This window comes from Euprymna scolopes, chromosome 1, assembly GCF_053919585.1.
Source record: "Euprymna scolopes isolate OS-2025 chromosome 1, ASM5391958v1, whole genome shotgun sequence".
Classification (NCBI taxonomy): Eukaryota; Metazoa; Mollusca; class Cephalopoda; order Sepiida; family Sepiolidae; genus Euprymna; species Euprymna scolopes.
In genome coordinates this window covers 177,785,918-177,812,228 of record NC_136482.1, presented here as the reverse complement: position 1 = coordinate 177,812,228, position 26,311 = coordinate 177,785,918, and the positions used below count along the sequence as shown (strand labels likewise).

At 32.2% G+C, this 26,311-nt stretch overlaps 1 protein-coding gene across 1 annotated transcript in view; it reads left to right on the top strand.

The window, feature by feature from the left end:
- Positions 1-26,311, top strand: part of LOC145277787 (uncharacterized) — a 330,110-nt gene that overhangs the window by 164,887 nt on the left and 138,912 nt on the right. The window contains exon 3 of the mRNA XM_080129567.1: positions 10,245-10,427. Coding sequence (XP_079985693.1) covers positions 10,245-10,427 — 183 coding nt within the window. The remainder of the gene's footprint in view (positions 1-10,244; positions 10,428-26,311) is intronic.

Below are 26,311 nucleotides of genomic sequence, written 5' to 3'. Positions count from 1 at the left end.
ATTTCCATTAATTCCAGTGTTATATAGATTACTGTTGTGCTTAAAAATATTTTCATTTTCTGGAACGTCGATGCAAACACAGATGACGGTGGCTCAGTGGTTAATGACACGGATATTATTGTTAAGCCTTTGTTCAAAGTGAAACTTAGCTAAATATACTTTGATTCATGTACTTTCAGAATATATTGAATTATTGAGATCTACTTTCATATACTTTCATTGTGTGGCCATCTGACATGATATTATGCCATCTTTGGAACAGAGATTACACTTTGATCCCAGCCCAAGCACCAATTTACTATTATATAAAAAGTCATTTTGTGCGTGTGAGAGTTCCTTCCTCATAGGCTCCGAAATGACTGAGCCTATCTTTTGCAAATTTCACCCAAAGCTAATTTATATGTCTGGCAGTGTTCTTAGATATGTTTTGTACAGAAATCCATCCAATAAGTATCGAAAATCAACACAAAAAAAAAGTCCGATCTTTAAAAAAAAGAAAGCTTTTTACAGGGGAATATTTTATGTTACACCGGCCAAGTGGAAGAATAAAATCTGAGCAAATCATTTCTTCTTAAAAAAAAAATATGGATGTATTGTCATATGGAGATGTAGTTCAGTGTTAGAGCATTCGACTACAAATCCAATGATGCCCTGTTCAAGCCCGAGTGTACCTCTCCATTTTATTTTTAATTTTTTCTTATGAGTTCAATTCACGATAAAAGAAAAGGTACCATTTAAAATCGCCGCAAATCATGTCTTCGTTTGCATACTTTAAAACTAAGCATTAATCAGAACTGACTTTTCCAGGGCATTCATCATTAAACCCAAATTTCAGCTGACGTGACATTGTAAACAAACACAGACGGAATTTGATGAACGACATTATTTTTATTTATTTATTTATTTATTTATTTTTTTGTGAATTAGTCCACCGGGCAAATTATTCCTCATAACATATGATAATCAATAGAGGATTGATTCTATAATAATACATATGCAATCTGCATAAATTAAAATATCATGTTTAAGTGTATAGTACGATCGGGCAACGCCGTGCTGCCAGCTAGTAGACTCTATTTTGGTGTCACAGTCAACACAATAGCAGAATCAGATATAATCAGATAATTCCATATTTGAAAAAAATAGAAATGGAGGATGATAACATACTAAGGTGCATATTATTGGGAGATGACGGTGGTTCAGTGGTTAATAACACGGACTGATAATCTGGATGTCCTGATTTTGAATCCAGTTCTTTCTCACTTTCACTTCAGATGTTGCCGACCTTAATGTAGTCCCTCCCGTAATCCCCGATGTCTTTCTAGAAAGAATTCCAACTAAAACAATATCTGGTAAACCAATGCCAACAATAGAATCTTCAGATTCATACGATATGATGATGAACAGATTATTATATAGACCAGATTTTTTAGCTTGTTAAAAATGGGCAAAAGTTATGGCCCATTGATTTAGTATTAGTGTTTTGTGTTAAATTGATGGTTGAATATGGTTAAATTTGTGCTCATTTTTGCATTAAATACTAATCTCCAAATTGTATATCAAACGATGCCATAATACTTTAGCTTTGCTGCATCTAATGGGCAAAGGGCCATACAAAATTTCAGTCGAATCGGTCCAGTATTATCCAAGAAAAAGTGCAGCTTAAATACTAATCCCTATTAATTCCTAACTGTGCATTGAACAAATACCATAATACTTAGTTCGCTGCATCTTATCATAACAAAGGTCCATATAAAATTTCAACTAGATCGGCACAGTAGTTTCCAAGAATAAATGGAACGGACAGACAGACAGAGAAATAATATATATAAGATATGAAGACAAATAAGAGTACATTGACAGTTCTAACCTTTCTTGGCTTATTAAGACGAAAAAATGTTTTCTGTTTTCTTTTTTCTCACCAATCATCGATAAGAATCTCAAAAGTCTCTAATTTAATTTTTAATTTCTCACTTTTTGTTCCAATAAAAATTTTACTTGTTTTTTTGGGTTTTTTTTGTTTTGTCTTTACCTTTTTCTTGTTCTGTTGAGGATATATTTTGTGTCTTCTTTTAATTCTATTAAAAGTTGACAATCAGCAAAAGAATTCGGTGGCAAGAGACGCTGCGATATCCTCCTGAAATATGCCGAGAACATCAAAAAATATAATTCTTCTGCTAATTCAAAGTGTACAAGATATTTCCAACATAGATAATTAAAATTAGGAAACATTTTGTTATTTCGTTTTTATGTTCTTTTACAAATGAACCGGCAGTCGGTGGAGAGGCTCAGCGTTTTCATAGGAACAGTTGTAGTAAAAATAAATGACCTCAACTAAAGGCTATTCATACATATCTTTTATATTACAATAGAAAAATGCGAACATGAAACGTAATATGGTTAAGCTCAAACATGGAAAAGTAAAGACTAGTTGTTAAAACTGGGAAAAAAAAGGACAAGATATTCTAGTAAAAAATATAATAAATTTATAGCTTAAAATATTGCAACATTAGGAATTGATTGTATAATGTTATAAATTGAATTAAAAAAATCAATTCTTAATGCTGCAATATTTTAAGTTATAAATTTGTTATAATTTTTACTAGAATATCTTCTTTTCTTTTCCGGTTTTAACAACTAGTCCTTTACTTTTCCATGTTTAAGCTTAACCATATTTTCATGCTCGCATTTTTCTAGTGTAATCCATGATTTTTCCAGGCTTCTAGTAAATTCACTTGTTCTTTGTTTAATTTCAGTATAATTTTTTTTTTTTTTTTGCCCCCATAAACATAATATACACATATGTAATAATGTACGGCACTCGTCTGCTTTTAATAAAATCCCCCAATTATCTCCCTTTCATTCTGTTTCACTTGTTACTTTTCGCAAGTGCGGTGAATTGGTAGCAAAAGTAGTCGCTGAAGCGACATGGTTGCTATGGAAACCAATCATAAAAAACGTTGCTTACCTCCTTACATTTTTTTTTACAATTTTGAACACCAATAAATTCATAACTTTTGTCTGAACGAAAATTGAAAATTCTTTTTTCACAATATAGCTGAGAAGGTGATCTATAAACACATATCACACGAAAAGAATCAGTCGTACGTCAGTTTAATGCTTTTTCTATTCTGTTATACTACATTCAAAAAAAAAAAATATATATATATATATATATATATATATAGTGTGTCCTAGTAAAATGTATACACTCTTTAAATTATCTCAACTTGTTACATGAATACGCTCTGCAATGTTTCCAAGAAATGTTTAGGAATAAGAAATGGTACTTCCAGCAGAATGTGCTCCCCGTTATCATTATGACATAAAAGCCTATCTTGATGGTCACCTGCCAAACAGATAGATAGGACGAAGGAGAAGTATCGAGTACTGTCCTCGCTCACCAGATATGATCTCCATACATTTGGAATGGGGGTGGTGTTAAACACATGGCTCACACCACAAAGCCAGCTATAATGAATGAATTGAAAGCATCCATTGAAAGTAACTGAACTGATTAGGAACGTTTTGAATTTAATCAGTGAGCGTTGTCAGCTGTTCATGGACCACAATGGGCAATAATTTGAACACTTTTGATAATTAACTGGTTTCTATATTTGTTCACAGTATTTTGATGTATTAAAGTTTTATTATAGTAAATATTGGTTTTATGGTCATTTAAAGAGTGTATACACACACACACACACACACACACACACACACACACACATATATATATATATATATATATATATATATATATATATATAGTGTGTGTGCGCGCGCGTGCATGTCTGAAATAAATATGGACTTTTTTTATCATTCAAATTATTCCCAAACCGTTTCGTTTTAAAAATGATTTTACGAGTTTCTAAATTTTTGACTTTTTCAAGTCCAAATCCCTACAGAGACAAACGATGTTTAATATTTGTATGCCGATTATCAACATTTTGTGACAAAACAATTCCCATTTTAATTGATTCTTTTTTTTTTTTTTTTTTAATTCTCCCCATCTTTTCCAGTCCGTTTCTCTTCCTCTTACATATTTCCTCCTTCTCATCTTCCTAATCTTTAGTCCATTTCTCCTCCACCTCTTTTACATTTTCTCCTCCTCCTATCTGTTTCTTCTACACCACCCTTTTTTAACAGCTTACTCCTCCAATTACCATTTTTGATCGTTTACATTCGTTTTCTTCTCACCTTCCCTCCTCTCTATCCTTCCAGTATCCTTTCCTTCTTCTCTATATCCTCTTTCAGCATTTTAAACATTTTCACTCTTCATTTTCTCCCCCACTACCTTTCTACTTCTACCTCCTCCTCATCATAATCTTTATTCCTCTTCCTCATTCCCCTCCTGTCCCATCGCTCCTATTCTTTCGCTTTTATCCTCTTTCTTTCCTTTTCTCCACTTTAACCTTTCTTAGCACACTTATTTCACGTTTTTCACCTTCCTCTTTATCTTTTTCTTTCTCTTCTCTCATCTTTTTCTTCTTCCTGTTTTTCTATTCCACCTTTCTTTCTTCCTCCTACCACTTTTACTCCTTCACTTTTCATATCTTTCTGTCCAGTATTGTTATACACCTTTTTTCAGTCATTCTTTTATTCGTTTTCTTTAATCATTTTCCATTCATTTTTCATTCATTTTTTTTTATGTCTTTTTAATTTTCTCCATTACTTTTTATGCACCTTTTTCATTCATTTTTTCCCATTTTCTTTCATTCATTGTTTTCACTTATCTTTTTTATTCATATTTTTAATTCATTTTATTCATTTTTTATTCATCTTTTTCGTTCATCTTAATTTATTCATTTTTTTCATTCATTTTATTCATTTTTTTTTCATATTTTTCACTCATCTTTTTTATTTTTTTCATTCATTTTATTCATTTTTTATTCATCTTTTTCACTCATCTTTTTTATTGTTTTCATTCATTTTATTCATTTTTTTTTCATATTTTTCACTCATCTTTTTTATTTTTTGCATTCATTTTATTTTTATTCATCTTTTTCGTTCAACTTTTTTATTCTTTTTTTTATTCGTTTTATTCATTTTTATTCATCTTTTTTACTCATCTTTTTTCATTTTTTCATTCATTTTTTCATTTTTTCATCTTTTTCATTCATCTTTTTTCACTCATCTTTTTTATTCATTTTTCATTCATTTTATTCATTTTTTATTCATCTTTTTCACTCATCTTTTTTATTTTTTTCATTCATTTTATTCATTTTTTTTCATATTTTTCACTCATCTTTTTTATTTTTTTCATTCATTTTATTCATTTTTTATTCATCTTTTTCACTCATCTTTTTTATTTTTTTCATTCATTTTATTCATTTTTTTTTCATATTTTTCACTCATCTTTTTTATTTTTTACATTCATTTTATTCATTTTTTTTTCATATTTTTCACTCATCTTTTTTATTTTTTTCATTCATTTTATTTTTATTCATCTTTTTCGTTCAACTTTTTTATTCTTTTTTTATTCGTTTTATTCATTTTTATTCATCTTTTCACTCATCTTTTTTCATTTTTTCATTCATTTTTTCATCTTTTTCATTCATCTTTTTTCACCCATCTTTTTTATTCATTTTTTCATTCATTTTATTCATTTTTTTATTCATCTTTTTCACTCATCTTTTTTTTATTCATCTTTTTCACTCATCTTTTTTTTATTCATCTTTTTCACTCATCTTTTTTTTATTCATCTTTTTCACTCATCTTTTTTTTATTCATTTTTCATGTTATTCATTTTTTGGTCATTTTTATTCATCTTTTTCACTCGTCTTTTTTATTCATTTTTTATTCATTTTTTTTCACTTTTTATTTTTTCACTCATCTTTTTTTATTCATTTTTTCATTCATTTTATTCACTTTTTATTCATCCTTTTCACTGATCTTTTATGAAACATTTTGTCACCTTTGTATCCTTTATTTTCTGACATGTTTTTCTAATTTTTCTTTTTCCTCTTTTTTTTTTCAATACGTCGTCACGTCTCTGTCTGTCTGTCTGTCTCTGTCTCTGTCTCTCTCTCTCTCTCTCTCTCTCTCTCTCTCTCTCTCTCTCCTAATCTGTCTAACCCTGGTTTCATTTCATTTCGAAAAAGTCCTATTTGCTCTCCAATGTATTCTCATAACTCAGCATTCCTTTGAGATACCGACATGCGAAGCAAATTGTCTGTTCCATGGAAGTTTGATGATGATGATGATGAGGAGGAGGAGGAGGATGATATGGACAGGAGGGGGAAGGGAAGGAGGAGAGCCACTTTGTAACAATTTACATGACTCTTAAACATTTCTTATTAAACAAGTCAAGTTTAATTTATTTTTGTTTGTATCCTCTGCTTAGCAGACAGACAAGTACGCCATTTAATAGTGCAGTAAACAATTCTAATGTTGGTGTGCTTCGGCTGCGATTGTGTCAGATGATGATGATGATGCCATATACAAGAAAGAAACTCTGTGTTATAGTGTCACTTCCCTCCCTCTTGCTATCACCCCTTTGTTTTCTTCTTCCGCTCTCCTTCCTATCATGTCAGAATCGTAATAAGATTAACACCAGATTATCTTAATTTAGTGTCAACAACAATAACATTTTGATTCTTCGGGGATCTGAGCTCTCAAACAATCTCCATTTTTGTATAAATTGAACTTTGTCCAAAAATTGACATATGGAACATACTATCAATTAGCCACGTTACTCTTACTTCTCTTGTAGATTTCTCGCAAATAATTTTTCCGGTTCTGTTTGTCAGCTTCAACGGCATATCAACCCTTTGTGGTATACAATATGCATTCATTGTGAATACAGTATGCATTCATTGGTGCATCTGTTTTTACAACATATCAATCCTTTTTTGGTGCGAATATATAATGCTGAGATGCAGTAAACATTCGTTGGTGCATCTGTTTTGATGGATCTTTAATTCTGAAACTTTAATACAGCATCATTGGTATATCAATCCTTTTGATTAATTTAAAGCAGAAAGATTTCTTTAAAAAAATAAAACAAAAGAAAACGAAGGGTGCATTTTATGCAGATCTTAAACCTGGTGTTTAGATTAAAAAAAAAAAAAGCGAACAATTTTAAAAATAAAACTGTAAATGTCACGCTCGCATATATATTGGGGGGGGGGTTCTTCAGTATAGTCAACAAAAAAAGAAATAAGAAGAAATGAGGTGCAAAAATAAATACACAACAAAAAAATGTTACCAAAGGCAAGATAAGTTACTCTTCTACTTATCTGGATAAGTTTTATCTGTGTTCTAACTTATTTTTAAGTTTTCGTTTATTTAAAAGTAAAGATAGTGTAAGACAAGTGCAGTTAGAATAAAGAACAAAATGGTTATCTCATCCAAGCCATAGTCGAGTCTCCCTAATCGCTCAAAATCGAAAATTAGACAAAATACTGATAGCAACACATCAAATAAATGTCACTAATTGTACGGAAATAAAATATTCTATTAGTATATTAATTTTCAATTTTTGAGCAGTTATCGAGGCTCGACTATGGCTCGGATTAAACTACCATTTTGCTTTTGGTTCTATCTCAACAAGCTTAACACTACCCTCTTTTTTTTTTTTTTTTTTAATAAAATCATTCTTTAAAATAAGTTCAAACATAAAAAAAACTTATACAGGTAGGTAGAATAGTAACTTATCTTGCCTTTGGTAACATTTATTTGTTGCGTATTTATTTTTGCTTTGTTGGCTATTCTGGAAAATTACTAACGTTTTTTTTTATTATTTTGTCATTTTATTTTAAGTTTGTTTGTTGGCGGTAATATTTTTTTTTTTTTCATTATAATTTTATTTTATTTTGGAGGGCTTTTTGTAGTAGTGATGGTAGTAGTGGTGTTTTTTGTTTTGATTTTAATTCTTTTATTTTATTTTAAGGTTTATTTTTGTTGTTGTCATTATTTTAGATTAAATTTGTTTAGAACAATATTTTAATGAAATATGCCCTAGCTCTTTCTGTGTCTGTGTATGAGTGTGCGTTTCACTTTACTTCAATCGTAGAAATCAAGGGGCTCTTCTTGAGGCTAATACATCATATCTCTACGAGTTGCACAGATATTTGACTGTTCCATTAAATCCCCCTTTTCACCTTTGAAATGTTGAGTTAGTAAAAAATTACAAGTTAACTGTGTTATAATATAGTTTAGTAAAGACGTGAAGAACATTAATTTTCCTCTTACTAATTTACTCATTAATTATGTTAGAGTATATTGTGGATTGGTAAGGATCCTGAAGAAAGACAACTCAGTGTTTAGTCAAAACAAAGTATATTGAACTGAAAAGAAACTACAACAAATAGAAAGAATGGTTATACGTCAGTCCGGCTGCCAAGTGTGCATAACTCTGCATAACGCCAAGAGGCATATTTTCCCAGTCTTTAGGGTAAGAGGACGAGTTCTTTGTTATCCATAAAGTGGGCGCCACAACAATATCAAAATTTGTTTCTACTAATTTATTCCTTTATAAACAACAAAGCCCAACGTAAACAAGTTCTTGATGAACCATGCCCTTAAGTAATCCAATTTACCAAATTCCCACTACTAATGATTACTATATTGTCCTATTGTTTACCTTACACTCATTTATCCTTATCCTCGAGTGGCCCCCGGGCCTTGATAAGTGGTAACTCCTGTGTAATAAAAAAAAAAAAATAGTGCTCTCCCTCGGTGGTTCTTTCAACCTCCTTTACCCTGATGATTTAGTATGGTACCTGCCGATGCTGATGTTACCGTATGCATGTGTGTATAACTGATTTTTTGTGGGGAGGAGGAAGGTGTTAGTCATAATATTTGATCTAATGTATGTTCTACACGCCGACAGGTGCCCCATGTCTTTTAGAAATTGACTTCTAAATTAGCCTATCGTTGGCCAAATCTTTATTTGTTCCTCTTTCTCTCAAATCCATTCCGATCTCTTCATATCTTCTGACAACTCTGTTTTACATCTTCTAATCCAAGAATTCTCATCCATTCCTTCAATATAACCATACCTTGGTAATTCCAGATCTGAAATGTAACACATACATCAAATCCATTGCCAAGGTCGCTGGAAAAATGGTAGGATCATTCTTCTGTTCAAGTAGATTTCTCAGTGCCAATGCAATTCTCTATTTGTATAAGAGCCAAGTATGTCCAAGGATTGAGTACTGTTGCTACATCTGGGCAGGAGCTGCTAGAAGCATCTTATCTTGCCTTGACAGAGTTTAAAAAAGACTTTGTAACCTAGTAGGGGATGCCCTTTTCTCTTCCCTGCACATCTTTCCCACACAAGAGACGTTGCAAGCCAGTCTTTGCTTTATCATTATTTTCATGACAAGTGCTCGTCTGACTCCAATCTATAGTCACCCTTAAAACATTCACAAAAAACACTCGTCTAGCTGAAACCACTTACAATAATTTCCCCCACTATTTATCTGTGTCTAAACCTAAACGTAGATTCCATGAACAAAGCTTCTTTCTCAGAATTGCACTTCTGTGGGACTCTCTTCCATTTCCCTGCTTTCCAGCTGACTACAATTTGGTCCTCTTCAAGTCCAATGTAAACAAGTTCTTGATGAGCCGTCCCCTTAAGTAATCCAATTTACCTAATTTCCACTACTAACGATTACTACGATTTTGTCCCATTGACTACTGTACACTCATTAACCTTTATCCCTGAGTGGCCTTCAGGCCTTGGTTAATGGTGACTCCTTTGCTCCTTTGTAAAAAAAAGAAAAAAAACACACACAAAAAAAACGTCTCCTGCTCAGCACACATTTCTCTATACTGTCCAGATTTATTCTTCCTCTTCACATTACACATCCATCCTACCACTCATATCATTTTTCTCCATGCAACACATATCCTCAACCCCTACTGACTAGGTTTTACCTTAATACAGCATCACATGATGTATTATAATTATTATGTCCTTTAGATTTGAAAATTTCTTATTTTTGTGGGAAGGGTGTATGTGATTGGCGTCGTGTTTACTCTTACTAAATCTGCTATATCAGGTTCAAATCCTTGTGAATCTTTTAGGAACGGCATGAATCTACTTGTCACGTCACTCCAGCTATGGGTCCAAAAAATCTCATGTTCAATTAATGCTTCTACATCAAATAACTTGAAAAAATTGTGGATATGCTATCAAACAGCCAAACCATATTATTTCAGTTGGTTGTTTAAACCGAAACCTGTCATTAGCACCATTCATTTCTGATAATGTCTGTGATTCTTGTGTCTTGCAGATTCGCAATCATTGGAAGATGGAAAACATGGGAAAGTCTCTCCGACCAACAGTGTTGTTTCCACAATGGCCTCTGATGAGGTTGAAGAAGATACCATGGGTGACTATACGTGTGAGATGTGCAGTGCAACATTCCACAGCTTAAACCAGTTTATGAACCACAGAAATTTTGAATGTCTTGGGGGTGAGTACATATATTTTCAATAACAAAATGAATTCTTTATACGTATGTGCGCCATTTATACGTGTGAGGTGTTTATATGCTTTTCGCTTCTGTACATTTTCATGGTTTCAGCTGGTGGTTGCTATACAATAAGCTTCTTTTTATGAAGGAGACATTCACTGAATTTTCTTCAAGGTTTTATTTGGACTGAGAAGAGAGGGAGAGACTAATGTTATTTTAGCTAATTATTGACTTTTTAAGTTAATGAAATAAATTATGTACATGGAAAGTAAGATTTGCTGAAATTATCAGTTTTTTTTGTTTTTGTTTTTTACATTATTGGCCGTGTCTCATTCATGGCTTCCACTGAGAAAGACTGATTTGAAAAACAGTTTTCTCTCAACTCAATAATGTGATGTTATTTATCATCATTTAACTCCTTTTTTGCCTACCATTAGACCTGTTGACTCTCTGCCCTAAGTTTACGTCACCCATCTTTCATTCAACCCTAGAAATAATTTTGTTTTACAGATCTGGATTATCATGCACTCAGTGCAACCCTTGTCAGAATTCTAGCTAACTTAATCATCACCAACATAGGGTCTTTAATATGTAACGTGTATGTATACCAGCAGCATTTACTCTAGGCAGGTTGAACTGGCTTCCCCTATAGGAGGAAGTTTCTTGAGAATATTAAGTTCACAAGAGATCCCCAGTCACATGTATATCCTGATTGAGGGAGTTGATGATGTTAGTTTTACAGTTCTTGCAGGGAGGTTTCGACGTCCTCTTGCATACAGTGCCTGGTATTCCTAAATGGTTACCTATCCAGTACTGACTAGGCTCAACGTTGTTTAACTTCCATGATCTAATAGAAACCGATGTGACTACATGATTATGCTGTGTATAATCTATAGCCTACATATTTATTGATGAATGTTGTAATATAACAGAGCTATTAGGGCTGTTAGCAACAGCAACCATATGACAGCTAACAGATGCAAATGACCAAGCCAGCTGCGAGAAGTAATGTCACAGATGGCCAGAGATGCAGTGTTGTTCGAGATGGAGTTCAGAGAACCACATGTTCAACACATAGCCAGAGAAGAAAGTGTTCGAGACATGGCTAGAAAATAACAGTGAGCGACACTTAAAAAGACATGTCGATGTGAGAAATGAACTGTTTAAAACAAGATATAGTTTGTTGTTGGAAATACCAAGAATAAATGCCTTTTGTTTAAAGCTGAAAAAATGAATCGAATTTCTTCCTTTGTTATTGCAATGAACTCTACATGTTAACATGTAACGTTACAGTAAGAATTTCTATTAGCTGTTTGCTTGCTTGTTAATGTCTGCTTTAATCAAAGAGCAGTTGAATTGGATTCTTCCGTAACCCAAGAAGTATTTCAAATGTTTTTGACTAAGCTGATGGATATCGGACACTTATGATTCTACTGTATATTACTGTATATCCTAGGGCGAATAATTGCCTCGGGGGTCAGATTTTGCTAGTGTCACCTGTGTTTTCATGTGACTTCTTGGTTGTATTCACTCGACACCATAGATTGGATCCGAAATCCTTCAGGGGAACAATGTAAAGCATGACGAAACCAACAGTTGATTAGACAACTAGAAAGATTTTTTGGACACAATAATCTTTGCAAAACAAAATATGAATTTTTAATTGTAAAACAAGTGAGATTCTGTATGCTTTCTTTTTTTTTGAAGGGATGGAGCATTCAATCAGATGTCAGACATTCACCCACTATTTCAGACACTCTTATTGAAAGATCATTTTAAGATTATAACTGTCCATATAAGTGCAATTGTTTGTATTTCTCTTGCACTTGGGTCACTAGTTATATTCGCCAAGTAGTTTTTGAAATTCTTTTTCATGAGTCTAGTTACTAGGATGATTATTCTTATGTTTTTATGCATGTGTGAACTTTAAAGTTGGCTTATAGGGAGAGCTACAATACCCATATAATTAAGAGTTTACAATTGTAAAATATGATTTATAATAAGTAAATTATTTAGTGAAGTAAAAAGTAAATAAAGGCTATAAAATACTAGCTGTATCTACTCTGTTATTGCCTGAGAGTTTTTCTACTTTTATTTTTATTTTACTCGTTAATACTGCTTTTTGGGGCCTTTTTTCATAATTTCTTGTAATAAAACAAATGACATTATTGGGAATATAAATCAATAAAAAAAAAAATCAGTTTAGCAATAAAATTGATAGAGGTTGTCTCCCTTTGTATTAAGATAAAAAAAAAAAAAATCTTAGTGTGATCTCCCTTGCTTGTTATTGCGATTTATTGACTGGAAAACAAAGATGGAGGTTTTGATAAACAGTCACGTGTCTATGATTGGTGTCAGGTGATCTGCAGACCAACACACGTTCTGTGCAGTTTCTGTCGCAAAGGAGGCCAAGACAAAGGATAGAAAATAACTTCAACTCGCTTTTTCTTTGTAGCAACAACATTAATTTCCTTATTTTTACGGCCATGGCGTCAGCTATGTGATCTAGACCGTCCTTCACACCTCTCACGAGATCTTGAACGTTATTTAGTTACGTACATCACATCTCTACCGTGATCGTTGTTTTTTCTCTTTTTTATAGTCTTTTTTACTTTGCTGCTAACGATCGGGCGATTTCATATTTTAAAAAACGGGATGACAGATGAATTTATATAGGCGTGGCTCAGAGGCTAAGGAATAAGAGTGGAGAGTTGTATGTTTTAGTCTTGATTCTAGCTGATGACACCCAACTTATATATACATTTTTAGTTTTGATCTCACTACCATATATTAGGTTCAATATTATAATCGATAGAGAACCTTTTCTATAATAATAGTTATGTAATTTGCATGAATTAAAATATCATATTTAAGCGTTACTTACGACCGGGCAACGCTAGGTGGTCTGCTAGTATATATATATATATAAAAAGCTGATACCCCCCCCCATTTTCGATTTAGCAATTTATGTTGTTTTCTTCTTTTTCTTTTGCACTCTAATGTAGTTGAACTCGTTTTTGTAATTGTGAATTTTTCACTGGTTAGTCGGTTTATGCGAGGGCTAAGTCTATATGTTGAACTTAGTGCCGCTAGGAATTTCAAACTGCATTTTTAAAATCGTTATCTTATTATCATTTTTTCCTATAAAATGAACAGTTTTTTTACACACACACACACACACATATATATAGGTCCTGGATATGACCTAAAACTATATCCGATGGTGAGGCCCCACCTTGCGGGCTTTGGGGAGTGTGGAGCCACCCTTTAATTGCCATTGCTCCCAGGTTCAATCTGACCCGGAGTGGTAGTACCTGTTAGGGTCCCAACTATGGGTTAAATAGAATCCGACTTAAAAAACAAATATACTCCATTAAAATTGGTTCCTCAAAATAACTAGATTCAGCATTAAATAACCTGAAGAGGTTGATATGCCGTAAAACAAAAACAGCCAACCAACCAACACACACACACACACATATATATATATAATTAAAACTGTAAGTTGAAATTTACAATCAAATTTATTGTTCGACTGAATACTCCAAAAAACAATTTACAAATTGTTTTTTGGAGTATTCAGTCGAACAATAAATTTTGATTGTAAATTTCAACTTACAGTTTTAATTTTATTTCTCTTATAATAAGCTCTACTCTCTATTGTGTATTGAGCTTTTTATCTGGAATTAAAATATTTATATATAAATACTGGTATTTATATATAGATTGAAGTTTACCATTTCTTATATCAAGTTAACACTGCATCTTTTTGAATTTTTGATTTATATATATATATATATATATATATATATATATATATATATATATATTCCCATAAGATACACCTGAAGGTCGACTGTTACATTGACCAAAACGTTATAAAAATAACACTCAAGGTGAAAACAGTCGTATTAATAATTTAAATAGTACAATCAGTGAAACTGTCACATGACTTCATTTCGTAAAAAAAAAAGTAATTTTTTGTTAAAATTCGTTTAATTTTAAAGTATTGAAATCTCATTTATAAAATTCACTATGTCTTTCTGTCTTCATTTTTTTCAAACTGTATCTCCTCCAAGATGGAAGGTCACAGAGTGCTGTGAGGCAGCTGAAATGATTGCTTTTTTTTGTGGATCACTTTTTTATTGGTCTTGAACTGGTTAAAATAGTTGATTAATGGTCAAAATTGAAAGAAATTAGAACTTGGCAAGCGTAAATTAACTTAAGCGCAAATATATATATATATATATATATATATACACCCAAAACCTCTAGCTTTGATGAAGGGGAGACTAAAACTTGCTGCTATGGTTTCAAATGATCTGAAATAATAACAAGGGGAGACTTGATTCCAAATATTTCTCATATGTTATATCTCTCCTCTTTTGTCAATATCCTTATATGCAGTGAAATTTACTTTATGTGTGAAAACCAAACAGGAGAGGTATAACATATGAGAAATATTTGGAATCGAGTCTCCCCTTGCTGTTATTTCAGATCATTTGAAACCATAACAGCAAGTTGTAGTCTTCCCTCTATCAAAGCTAGAGATTTGTGGGGAAATATCAGATATTTTGTAATTCATATGAAAAACTAGGAAAACAAATGGCTATGATTGAAACATTTTATGACTGTAACAAAGTGCCAAAAATAGACTATGGATGATCCCTTTAATGTGCGACCTTAAGGGCAAATTTCACATAGCCCACGACACAATTCAGGTCATTAGCTTTCCAACGAGCTTTCATTTGTTAAATTCTAATCAATAGTCCTTGAGATTTCGAACTTATAAAATTGCTAAAAAGGGTAGTATATATGTATACTTGTAGCCAAATTGAATATTGAAATGCTTATATCTTTTGTTCTATGGGACGAAACTATATGAAAATCTGCAGGCTTTTTGAAGATTATAATACTATTCTATGCTTAAAATTTTATGAAAATTGGTTTTTAAAAAGAACCTATATTTTAAAATCAATAAAATATGCCCAAATTTGCCTACATTCGTGTGTATGTATATATATATATATATATATATATATATATATATATATATATATATATATATATATATATATATATAGTGTCATGGCAAGCTAGCTTTAGTTTTGCTGCTTTGGGATGAATTTTGCTTCGTTTTTTTTTTTTGTTTGGTTTTTTTTTTCTGCTTGGTTGTCTCCCCTGTGGTCTTGCTAGGCCACTAATATACATTTGTACATTAATGTTAGTTCATTTTTAGCTATTTCTTATCTGAGTGACGATGACTTATCTCGTTAAGTCTCAGGCTGAAATGCAAAAATTTTACTTTCATTTTGCTTCGATTCTAGCTGATGGCACCCAAGCCATTCTTTTTTTTCTTTTGAAATCACGACTGTATATTGGGTGAAATATAATATGAAACAATCTGTAGAGAATTGACTCAAAATAATAATAATAATATATACAAAATCTGGATAAATTAACATATATTTAAGTGTATTTTATGACCGGACATTGCTGCCCCACCTCCCGCTAGTAGAAAGTAATTGCAAACAATGAAATAAATCCTCCTTATTTACAAGTTGTTAACAAACACAGCAATTTCATTGACTAATAAACGTACATGATTATCCAGTGAAAATTACCGGTGAATAACGGGAAATGTTCTTTACTAAACAAAAAAAAAATGGCCTGGATATAATATGGTAACGATAAAATCAATTTCCATTTTTCAAGAACACAGATCGATAATTGCCATTTTGATTGGCAAAAGGATTTAAGTACACGCCTTTTATTTAAGAAGCTGAATTTACTTTACTGTATAGATATGACACCCCAAAGTTTCACGTGAAATTGTCATCCAATTAGAACACAAAATGAAGTTTTGTTTTTTGGGGTTTTTTTTATTACATTTTCACCCCAAACAAGGCACATTGCCACTTTGTTGTAGAGGGCTACTATCAGGGACATAAGCATCAGGGGTACTGTGTAGGAAGTTGGGCAGCAAGATGTCGGTTCATGTTGCACTTGAACTTCTACATGCAGTCGGGGAAGCAGGGACCCGGAAGGGAATTCCAGAGTCTAGCTGTTCTGGGGAAGAAACTACTGAAGTAGAAGGCTCTCTTACATCTAGGGATCTCAACTGTGAAGGAGTGGGATTTAGCTGCTTGTCGGGTTTGTCAGGGGTATTTATGTCGTGGGGGCACAAGTGCTTGCAGTTCGTCAGAGCATTCTCCGTTAAAGTACTTGTAGAACAGGCAGAGGGATGCAACATTTCGTTGATGGGACAGGGGCTGAAGTTTAGCTGACAGTTCAGGACCTATTAGATTGGCGACTCTCTTTTGAACCTCGTCTAGGAGCAAGAGACTAGTGGCAGATGCACCAGCCCAAATATGACAACAATACTCCATACATGGGCGAATTGTGGCCTTATAGAGGTATAGGATACTTTCAGGCGTTAGTAGCTTTCTAGCACGGTAGAGAGAACCCACCTTCTTCGCAGCGGCCCCGGCAATGTTCTCAATGTAATTGTTCTAACTCATGTTTCCTGTGAATAGGAATTAATTTTATTTTAGCTGATATGAATTTCACTTTTGTTAAATGGTCAAAGTTAATGCTAACAAAATGGTGGACATGCCTAACATGTATTTTGCCAATATAGTAGTGTATGTGTGTGAGTGCACGCATGTACATACATACATACATACATGCATACATACATACACAATGCACATTATTTCCCATTGGGTATACATTTTCATTTTCTCAGATCATAAATATCTAAATGTCTTTTCCCGGCGGTAGGGAACCCAAGAGAGGTCGATCCCTGGCTTGTGATTTCCCTTAGGACACTTTGCATTGGGAGGAGATAATTTCCTAGCAAATATCACGTTCCAAGGTCTAATCGCCTACAAGTACTTAAATCGCATAAACACAACACACAGAAATGATAACTGCAAAGTAAGAAAGGAGAGAATGACCCATTTAATGATGCGTCTTTACGCGTTTCAAGAACTATGGATGAACAGAAGTACAATAAATGTACATACTTGAGAGTTCCTTGATCACTAAGATAATAGTTCAAATTATCAGAGAACTAGCACTTAGTAATTTATTTCAGGTGGAGAACACGATCAGCTCTCTCCACCAGGCAAGTGATGAAAGTTCTGGTGCATAAGATGTTATATATCAGAAACTTACGGCTAAATTTAAAAAAAAATATGTCTTTTTGACTTCCATATTCTGTTTAGTGGAAGTCATGCCAGTGTATACAAAAGAAAATTATCTTCTGATTAATGTTTACATAATGATTTCCAGTTTCTTTCTAATTAGTGTTTTTTTTTTTTTGTTTTTCAGATTTATTTTGCTAAAAAGAATTACTAGAGATGTGAAATATTTTAGACGATTAAAACCTGAAAAAAAATAAAGACTATTTTTCATGTAAATTTTCAAAATATATTTTTTATTATACAATAAAAATAATTTCAAAGTAAAAACTAAAAATATATTTTTATTCTAACATATTTTATTCAAAATAAAACCATTTTGAAGCAAGTATTTCGAAGTAAAGATTCTTTTTTTATGTAAACTTTTAAATATATTTCTATTATGTAAAATAATTAAAAAAAAAAAAACATTTCAAAGTAAAAATTAAAAAGTATATTTTAATTATAACATATTTTAATTATAGCATATTTTATTAAAATCAAAACCATTCTGATAAAAGAAGCATTTCCAAGTAAAGATTGTTTTCAATGTAAAATTTGAAAATAGCTTTTTGGTCCCCCGATAAAAGGAGAGTGTACCTGTAAATTCACCCTTGTCCGTCCATCCGTCTGTCCGCACTTTTCTCAATAATTCAATAACGCCTAGGAATTTTTGGAAATTTTGCACAAATATTAAACATGATATGAGTAAAACAGTAACAGAACGGATTCTACGGGAAAATTTCGGTGTCCCCCCCCCTCCCAGGGGTGCCTTTCGGGTTAAAATGGATTGACACTTTTGTGGTTATCAAAAAAATTGATGCCTTGGATTTTTATAAAACTTTCTGAAAAGTTGTAACTGATTTCTATATAATTTTGTTTGTCTATACTTTGCGATAACTCTCGGGTGTGCCCCAGGGGCTCTTTTAGGGCTAATAAAAACACTCCATTTTTGGGAGTATTTTACCATATTTGTCCAAAATTTTCCGTGTATGTCTATTTAGCAGTTTTGTATGGTGCCGAACTCAAATTTAAATATATTAAGGCTTTGTGGACTTTGGGGGCTAAATGGTTGGGAGAGAGGAGCAAATGATGGACTTAGTCATTTCTTTTTTTTGCATGGTGCAGAACTCAGATTTACATATGTTAAGGCTTAAAACTGCACCGTTTGTTCATTTTCACCAGGATTTAATGTACCTTGGGGACTTTTGGGGTTAAATGGGGAGTGGGGGTGGCAAATGGTGAACTTAATCATTTTTTTCTATGCCTCGTTCTCTGTACGCTCACAGGGGACCATGCATGCTTCACTTGTTTTTATGTAAAACAATTTTGAAAAAAAAAAAATTTTCAAAGTAAAGACTAAAAATTATTTTTTTATTCTAAACTATTTTATCAAAAATAAAACCATTCCTATAAAAGATGCATTTCCAAGTGGAGATTTTTTTCATGTAAAATTTAAAAATTAATCTTTTTTAAAAATTCTACATGTTTAAGAGTGTGCAGGTGAACTATACATTGTGGAGAATACAATCAACTCTCTCCACCAGGCAAGTGATGAAAGTTCTGATTCATAATATGCTATATATCAGAAACTTACGGCTAAATTAAAAAAAAATATATATATATATATATATATATATGTCTTTTTGACTTCCATATTCTGTTTAGTTCTTACTCGTTGTAATGTTCATAATGCCTCGAGTATTATACTTTCTGGCCTTCTTCAGGCGTTTGTTGTAGTCGAATGAGGATTAGTCTTAAATATGTAAATAAACAGCACTATCTCATCTCCTGTAACATGATCGCATGTAACATCCATATAAAACCATATAAACATGTACGAAAGGATCTCTCTCTTCACTCAACATCATTTTACCCTTGTCCAGGTATAATTCTTCTTTCTTTTTTAATTTCGCAAGCTCACTTTCCAATTTGGATCAATTAAGGGTTTAAGAATCCTAGCAACTTTTGGTCTTGACGTGGTCTCTCTGAAAAGAGACACTACAGGAACATGTATGCACATATGTCGCCAATAATGTTTGTACAAATAAACATATATATACAGGGTGACCCCCCCCCCCCAAAAAAAAAAACAAAAGCTAAATGGAGGCCATCTAGAACATATGCTGTAGAACGGAGAAAAAAAAAGGCCAAAGACCCTAGTGTTTTGATGTGATGTTTTGAATATAATAAACTAGTTATGACCAAAGTTTCATTTCATTCGGACAAAACACTTAGAAACGGGGCCTAATTAGAGTTGGGGCCCGTTTTTTGGGGGGCCTCACCCTGTATATATATATATATATATATATATATATATATATATATATATATATATATTTGTTTACTTTTTTGGGGAAAGAATTCCCACAAAGTGCTCGATTACAAAGAAAAAAAACTTTTTCGATATAAGAGCTTAATATTTTAAATAAATATATATATATATATATATATATATATATATATATATATTGCATTTTCACCCCAAACAAGGCACAGTGACACTCTGATGTAGGTGGCTACTATCAGGGACATCATTTGTAGTGATACTATATAGGAAGTTGAGCAGCAATATATGTTTGCATTAAACTTGAACTTCTGCATGTCAGTACAGTCAAGGAAGTAAGGATCAGGAAGCGAATTCCAAAGTCTAGCAGTCCGAGGGAAGAAACAATGAGTAGAAGGCTTTCTGGCATATGGGGATTTCTACTGTGTAGGGGTGGGATTTTGCTGCTTGTCAGAGGTATTTACATCGAGGGAATACTTACTGCAATAAATATACATAGTAATATACTGAACTGTAAAGTACTGCAATATATATATATATAAGTAATTATTGATGAGTGGATATTGATATTTTTATCATCAGACAACTCTGAAATATTAATAAACTAATAAGGTTGAAACCAGTGACTCTCATCTAAACATAATCAGATATTTTTTTCACCCTTTTTATTTTCATTTCATTTTATATCACCCTTTGCTTTGCTTAAATATTGCTCTTCCCTTCTAGAAAGCAATTAAAGTCGACCATTTGCAACTTATCGATAATCCCGCGAGACTTCACGCATAACTGCATGACAAAGATCAAAAATGATTCAAACTTCATAAAGGATTTTGCATAAACGACAACATTTTCCTTATTAGGATGGACAGAGAAAAAACAGTCAGTTATGTAATTATTGGATATTTAATCCTCCACTATATACGGCATAATTACGTTGACACACCGGTTCCCACCAAATCACTGAAGTTAAGCAATAATGCGCCTGGCCAGTACCAGATGGGTGACCATTTGGGAATACTAGGTGCTGTATAGTGTGGCGGGACAGCACTACTGTCAAAGAAAGAGTAAGGCGCCTTCTTCCCTCCACTAGTCTGGGATACCCATGGGCAAGGTCGAGAACCAACTTCAGCACCACCACCCACTCCCTGATAAGCGTAAGGTGAGATCATGGAAAGCAAGTGACGGATGTAATATGGAAGCAATCAAGATTAATTCTGTTCATAGTTTCGTATCTTGTGCTGGACAAAAGTTTTCTTCAAATAGAACCGTTATAATATATATATAATATATATATAATATATATATAATATATAATATAATATGCATATATATAATATAATATGCATATATATAATATAATATGCATATATATATAATATAATATAATATGCATAATGTAATAAGTCCCCAGACGTACCTCTTCATCGTACAGTATATCGATACACTAAGGCTGACTGGGATAGCTTCCGTACATTTATATCTGATCTACCTCTGCATTCCATGTTTAAAAAGGATGTGTCCTCTATAGTATTAGACCTAACTGAATGGTTAATTGTAGGTATTGACCATTTCATACCCTCTAAAAAGTTTCAGCAAAAACCTAACAGCCAGCCATGGTTCTCTCCAGAATGTGCTGCTGCCATTGCGCACAGAAATCACTTTTTCCACTGCTTCAAACGTAATAGATGTATGGAAACTAAAGCCGTTTTCAGGACTGCGAGCAACCATTGTAAGAAAGTAATAAGGAACGCAAGAGAGTTGTATGCTCAATCTGTTAAGTCCAAAGTAGCTGAGCAGCGGCTTGGTTCCCACCAGTTTTGGCAAATAGCAAACAGAATCCTGAACAGAAGCGTGTGCTCCATCCCAACTATTATCAATGGACCTGAGGTAATCTCGTCAGCATCAGACAAAGCCAAACTCTTTGTCAAGAACTTTGCAGCTAATTCTACCCTTTGCGACCAAGACCGCCAACCCCCAATATTTCCTCTTGTATCAGAAAACACGCTATGTGATATACGTATATCTGTACGTGATGTTGCCAAGCTAATCAAAAACCTTGATTCCAGTAAAGCAACTGGCCCTGATGGTATTCCAATTATAGTACTCAAAAAACTTCAACCTGAACTAGCGCCCATACTTACAAAACTGTTTAAACGTTGTCTTAAGGAGAATAGTTTCCCATCTCCCTGGAAAATCTCATCAGTATGCCCTGTATTTAAGAATTCAGGTGATCGCTCATCCCCCTCTCAGTACAGGCCAATAAGTCTCCTGTGCGTCATGAGTAAGTTGCTAGAATCTGTATTAAATACAGAAGTAATCAACCATCTCAACAAAAATAACCTTCTTAGTGACACTCAATATGGTTTCCGTTCTGCTAGATCTACAGCAGATGTCCTTACAGTTATATCGCATAGGATTAGCAAATCTCTCGACGGTGGCAATCTTTCTAGGGCAATTGCTCTTGACATATCTAAAGCCTTTGATAGGGTATGGCATAAAGGTTTACTTCATAAGATCGCTAGCTATGGTATAGCTGGAAAAGTCTTCTCAATTATTAAATCATTTCTTTCTGATAGGTTTATAAGAGTAGTAGTTGAGGGGCAAAAATCAGAAGCTCACAGTATTAATGCCGGTGTCCCTCAGGGATCCATCCTGGGCCCAACTCTTTTCCTGATCTACATTAATGATCTTCCAAATCATATCCTTACATCATTTGTAGACATTTATGCTGACGACACTACCATTTATGGTACCACATCTAAGACAGTAAACGAGCATGTTCTCTCCAATTCTCTCTCCTCTGATCTTGAGCACGTAGTACAATGGGGAAAGGAGTGGCTGGTTACTTTTAATGCATCTAAAACCAAGCTTCTCTCTTTACATCATCAACATTCTAATCCACATTTGTCATCAATTGAAATGAATGGCTCTCGTCTTCAGGAGGCCTCAAGTTTTGACAAGCTTCTGGGCTTGACCATTACTCCTGATCTTAAATGGAACACGTATATCAAATCTGTTGCCAAGGCCGCTGGAAAAATGGTGGGATCTTTCTATCGATCCAGTAGATATCTCACTGCTGATGCTATTCTCTATCTATATAAGAGCCAGGTACGTCCAAGGATGGAATACTGTTGCCACATCTGGGCAGGAGCTGCTAGAAAGGATTTGTCCTGCCTTGATAGAGTTCAAAATAGACTTCGTAGCCTCATAGGAGATGTCCTTTTCTCCTCCTTGCAACCTCTATCTCACAGAAGAGATGTTGCGAGTTTGTCTCTGATGTATCGTTATTTTCATGGAAAGTGTTCAACTGAGCTTCAATCTATGGTCCCCCCTCGCCAAACTTTCACAAGAAACACTCGTCTAGCTGTAAACACTATCAATAATTTCCCCCACTCTTTATCTGTGCCTAAACCTAAACGTAGATTCCATGAACAAAGCTTCTTTTTTAGAACTGCACGCCTGTGGAATTGTCTTCCGTTTTCCTGCTTTCCGGCTGACTACAATATGGTTTTGTTCAAGTCTAAAGTAAATAAGTTCTTGATGAGCCGTTCCATATAAGTTATTAAATTTACCAAATTTTCATTACTAATGATTACTATATTGACCAACTTCTACTGTACACTCTTTAACCCTTATCCTTGAGTGGCCTCTGGGCCTTGATAATGTGGTGATGTCTTTGTAAAAAAAAAAATAAAAAAAAAAAATATATAATATAATATGCATATATATATAATATAATATAATATGCATATATATAATATAATATGCATATATATATAATATAATATAATATGCATATATATAATATAATATGCATATATATAATATAATATGCATATATATAATATAATATGCATATATATAATATAATATGTATATATATAATATAATATGCATATATATAATATAATATGCATATATATAATATAATATGCATATATATAATATAATATGTATATATATAATATAATATGTATATATATAATATATATAATATATATATAATATATAATATATATAATATATAATATATATATAATATATATAATATATAATATATATATAATATATATAATATATAATATAATATGTATATATATAATATAATATGTATATATAATATATATAATATATATATAATATATATAATATATAATATAATATGTATATATATAATATAATATGTATATATAATATATATAATATATATATAATATATATATAATATATATAATATAATATGTATATATAATATATATAATATATATAATATATAATATATATATAATATATATAATATATAATATATATAATATATATATAATATATATAATATATAACATGTATATAATATATATAATATATATAATATATAACATGTATATAATATATATAATATATAACATGTATATAATATATATAATATATATAATATATATAATATATATAATATATATAATATATAACATGTATATAATATATATAATATATAATATATATAATATATAACATGTATATAATATATAATATATAATATATATAATATATATAATATATAACATGTATATAATATATATAATATATAATATATATAATATATATAATATATAACATGTATATAATATATATAATATATAATATATATAATATATATAATATATAACATGTATATAATATATATAATATATAATATATATAATATATATATAATATATATAACATATATATAATATATATAACATATATATATATAATATATATATAATATATATAACATATATATATATAGAGAGAGAGAGAGAGAAAGAGAGAGATCTATTATAGAATGAAGGTTATTTTAATTTGATTCTTCAAAGGTTTGATATTAAAAGATAGCTAATAATTACTCCTCATAGTATTTAAGAATTTCATGGCGTTGAAACCATCTTGCATTTATGCGTCATCTTTTTCTATTCATCAAAAGTGACAACTGGACAATTTAACCCACTTAAATGGTTGTTAACGTGAGACATCAGTTTATATTGGATGCAGCAAACATTAAAAACTTTACAAAGATCCATAATATTAAATTTTATATTCGATTTGTCAACCAATCATGCTTTACCATCATTTTCGTCTTTCACCCCCCCCCCCACCTCTTCCCGCTCTTTTGTTGAGATCGATGCTAATCGAATTAGTTTAAAATGACAGTCGCCGAATCTTTCTATAGGATGTTGGGTTCAATTTTTTTGTCTAATATCAACTTCGAAGTCGATCTCTTGAGAAATTCGCCAATTTCAACAAAGAACCATTACAAATAAACAAAGAACCATTACAAATAAACAAAGAACCATTACAAATAAACAGGTTACAGAACTCATTGTCCCGTTTTATATACTTTCTACTTTACATGTAATTACCTGAGTGTTTGCATCGTGTTCTCCCCGGAGTCGAAATAAACTATTATTTCTCATGCTCGCCTCTCTTCTGTGGCTGTTTTGCGATGAAAATTATATAAATATAGCTGAAAGAAATTTTTTTGTCACAATTACAATTATCTTATCTTTATAATATTGCAATAATTAAAAAATATATATTTGTGTGTGTGTGTGTGTGTGTATATATATATATATATATATATATATATATATATATATATAAAGAGCAAATTGTCAATAAAACATGTTAAAAAACACTTTGAAAAAGAGCTAAAAACATATTTAATCTGAAAAGGAAACACTTAATAAGTCGATAGTCCTTTACTCAAATGACCTTTTATTTATTTATTTTTTATTTTTTTATTTATTACATTTTCAGCCCAAACAAGGCACGTTGCCACTTTGATGTAGGGGCTACTATCAGGGACATAATCTATAGGGGTACTATGTAGGGAGTTGGGCAGCAAGATGTCGGTTCACGTTACACTTGAACTTCTGTATGTCAGTACAGTTGGGGAAGCAGGGACCCGGAAGGGAATTCCAAAGTCTAGCTGTTCTGGGGAAGAAACTACTGGAGTAGAAGGTTCTTTTACATCTAGGGATCTCTACTGTAAAGGCGTGGGATTTAGCTGTTTGTTGGGGGTATTTACATCGAGGGGGTACAAGTGCTTGCAATTCGTCGCAAGCACCATTAAAGTACTTGTAGAACAGGCAGAGGGATGCAACATTTCGTTGATGGGACAGAGGCTGAAGTTTAGCTGACAGTTCAGGACCTATTAGATTGGCGACTCTCTTTTGAACCTTGTCTAGGAGCAAGAAACTAGTAGCAGATGCACCAGCCCAAATATGACAACAATACTCCATACATGGGCGAATGGTGGCCTTATAGAGGTACTTTTTAGCACGGTAGAGAGAACATACCTTCTTTGCGGCGATCCTGGCAATACTCTCAATGTAATTGTTTCAACTCCTGTTTCCTGTGAACGTTAGGCCAAG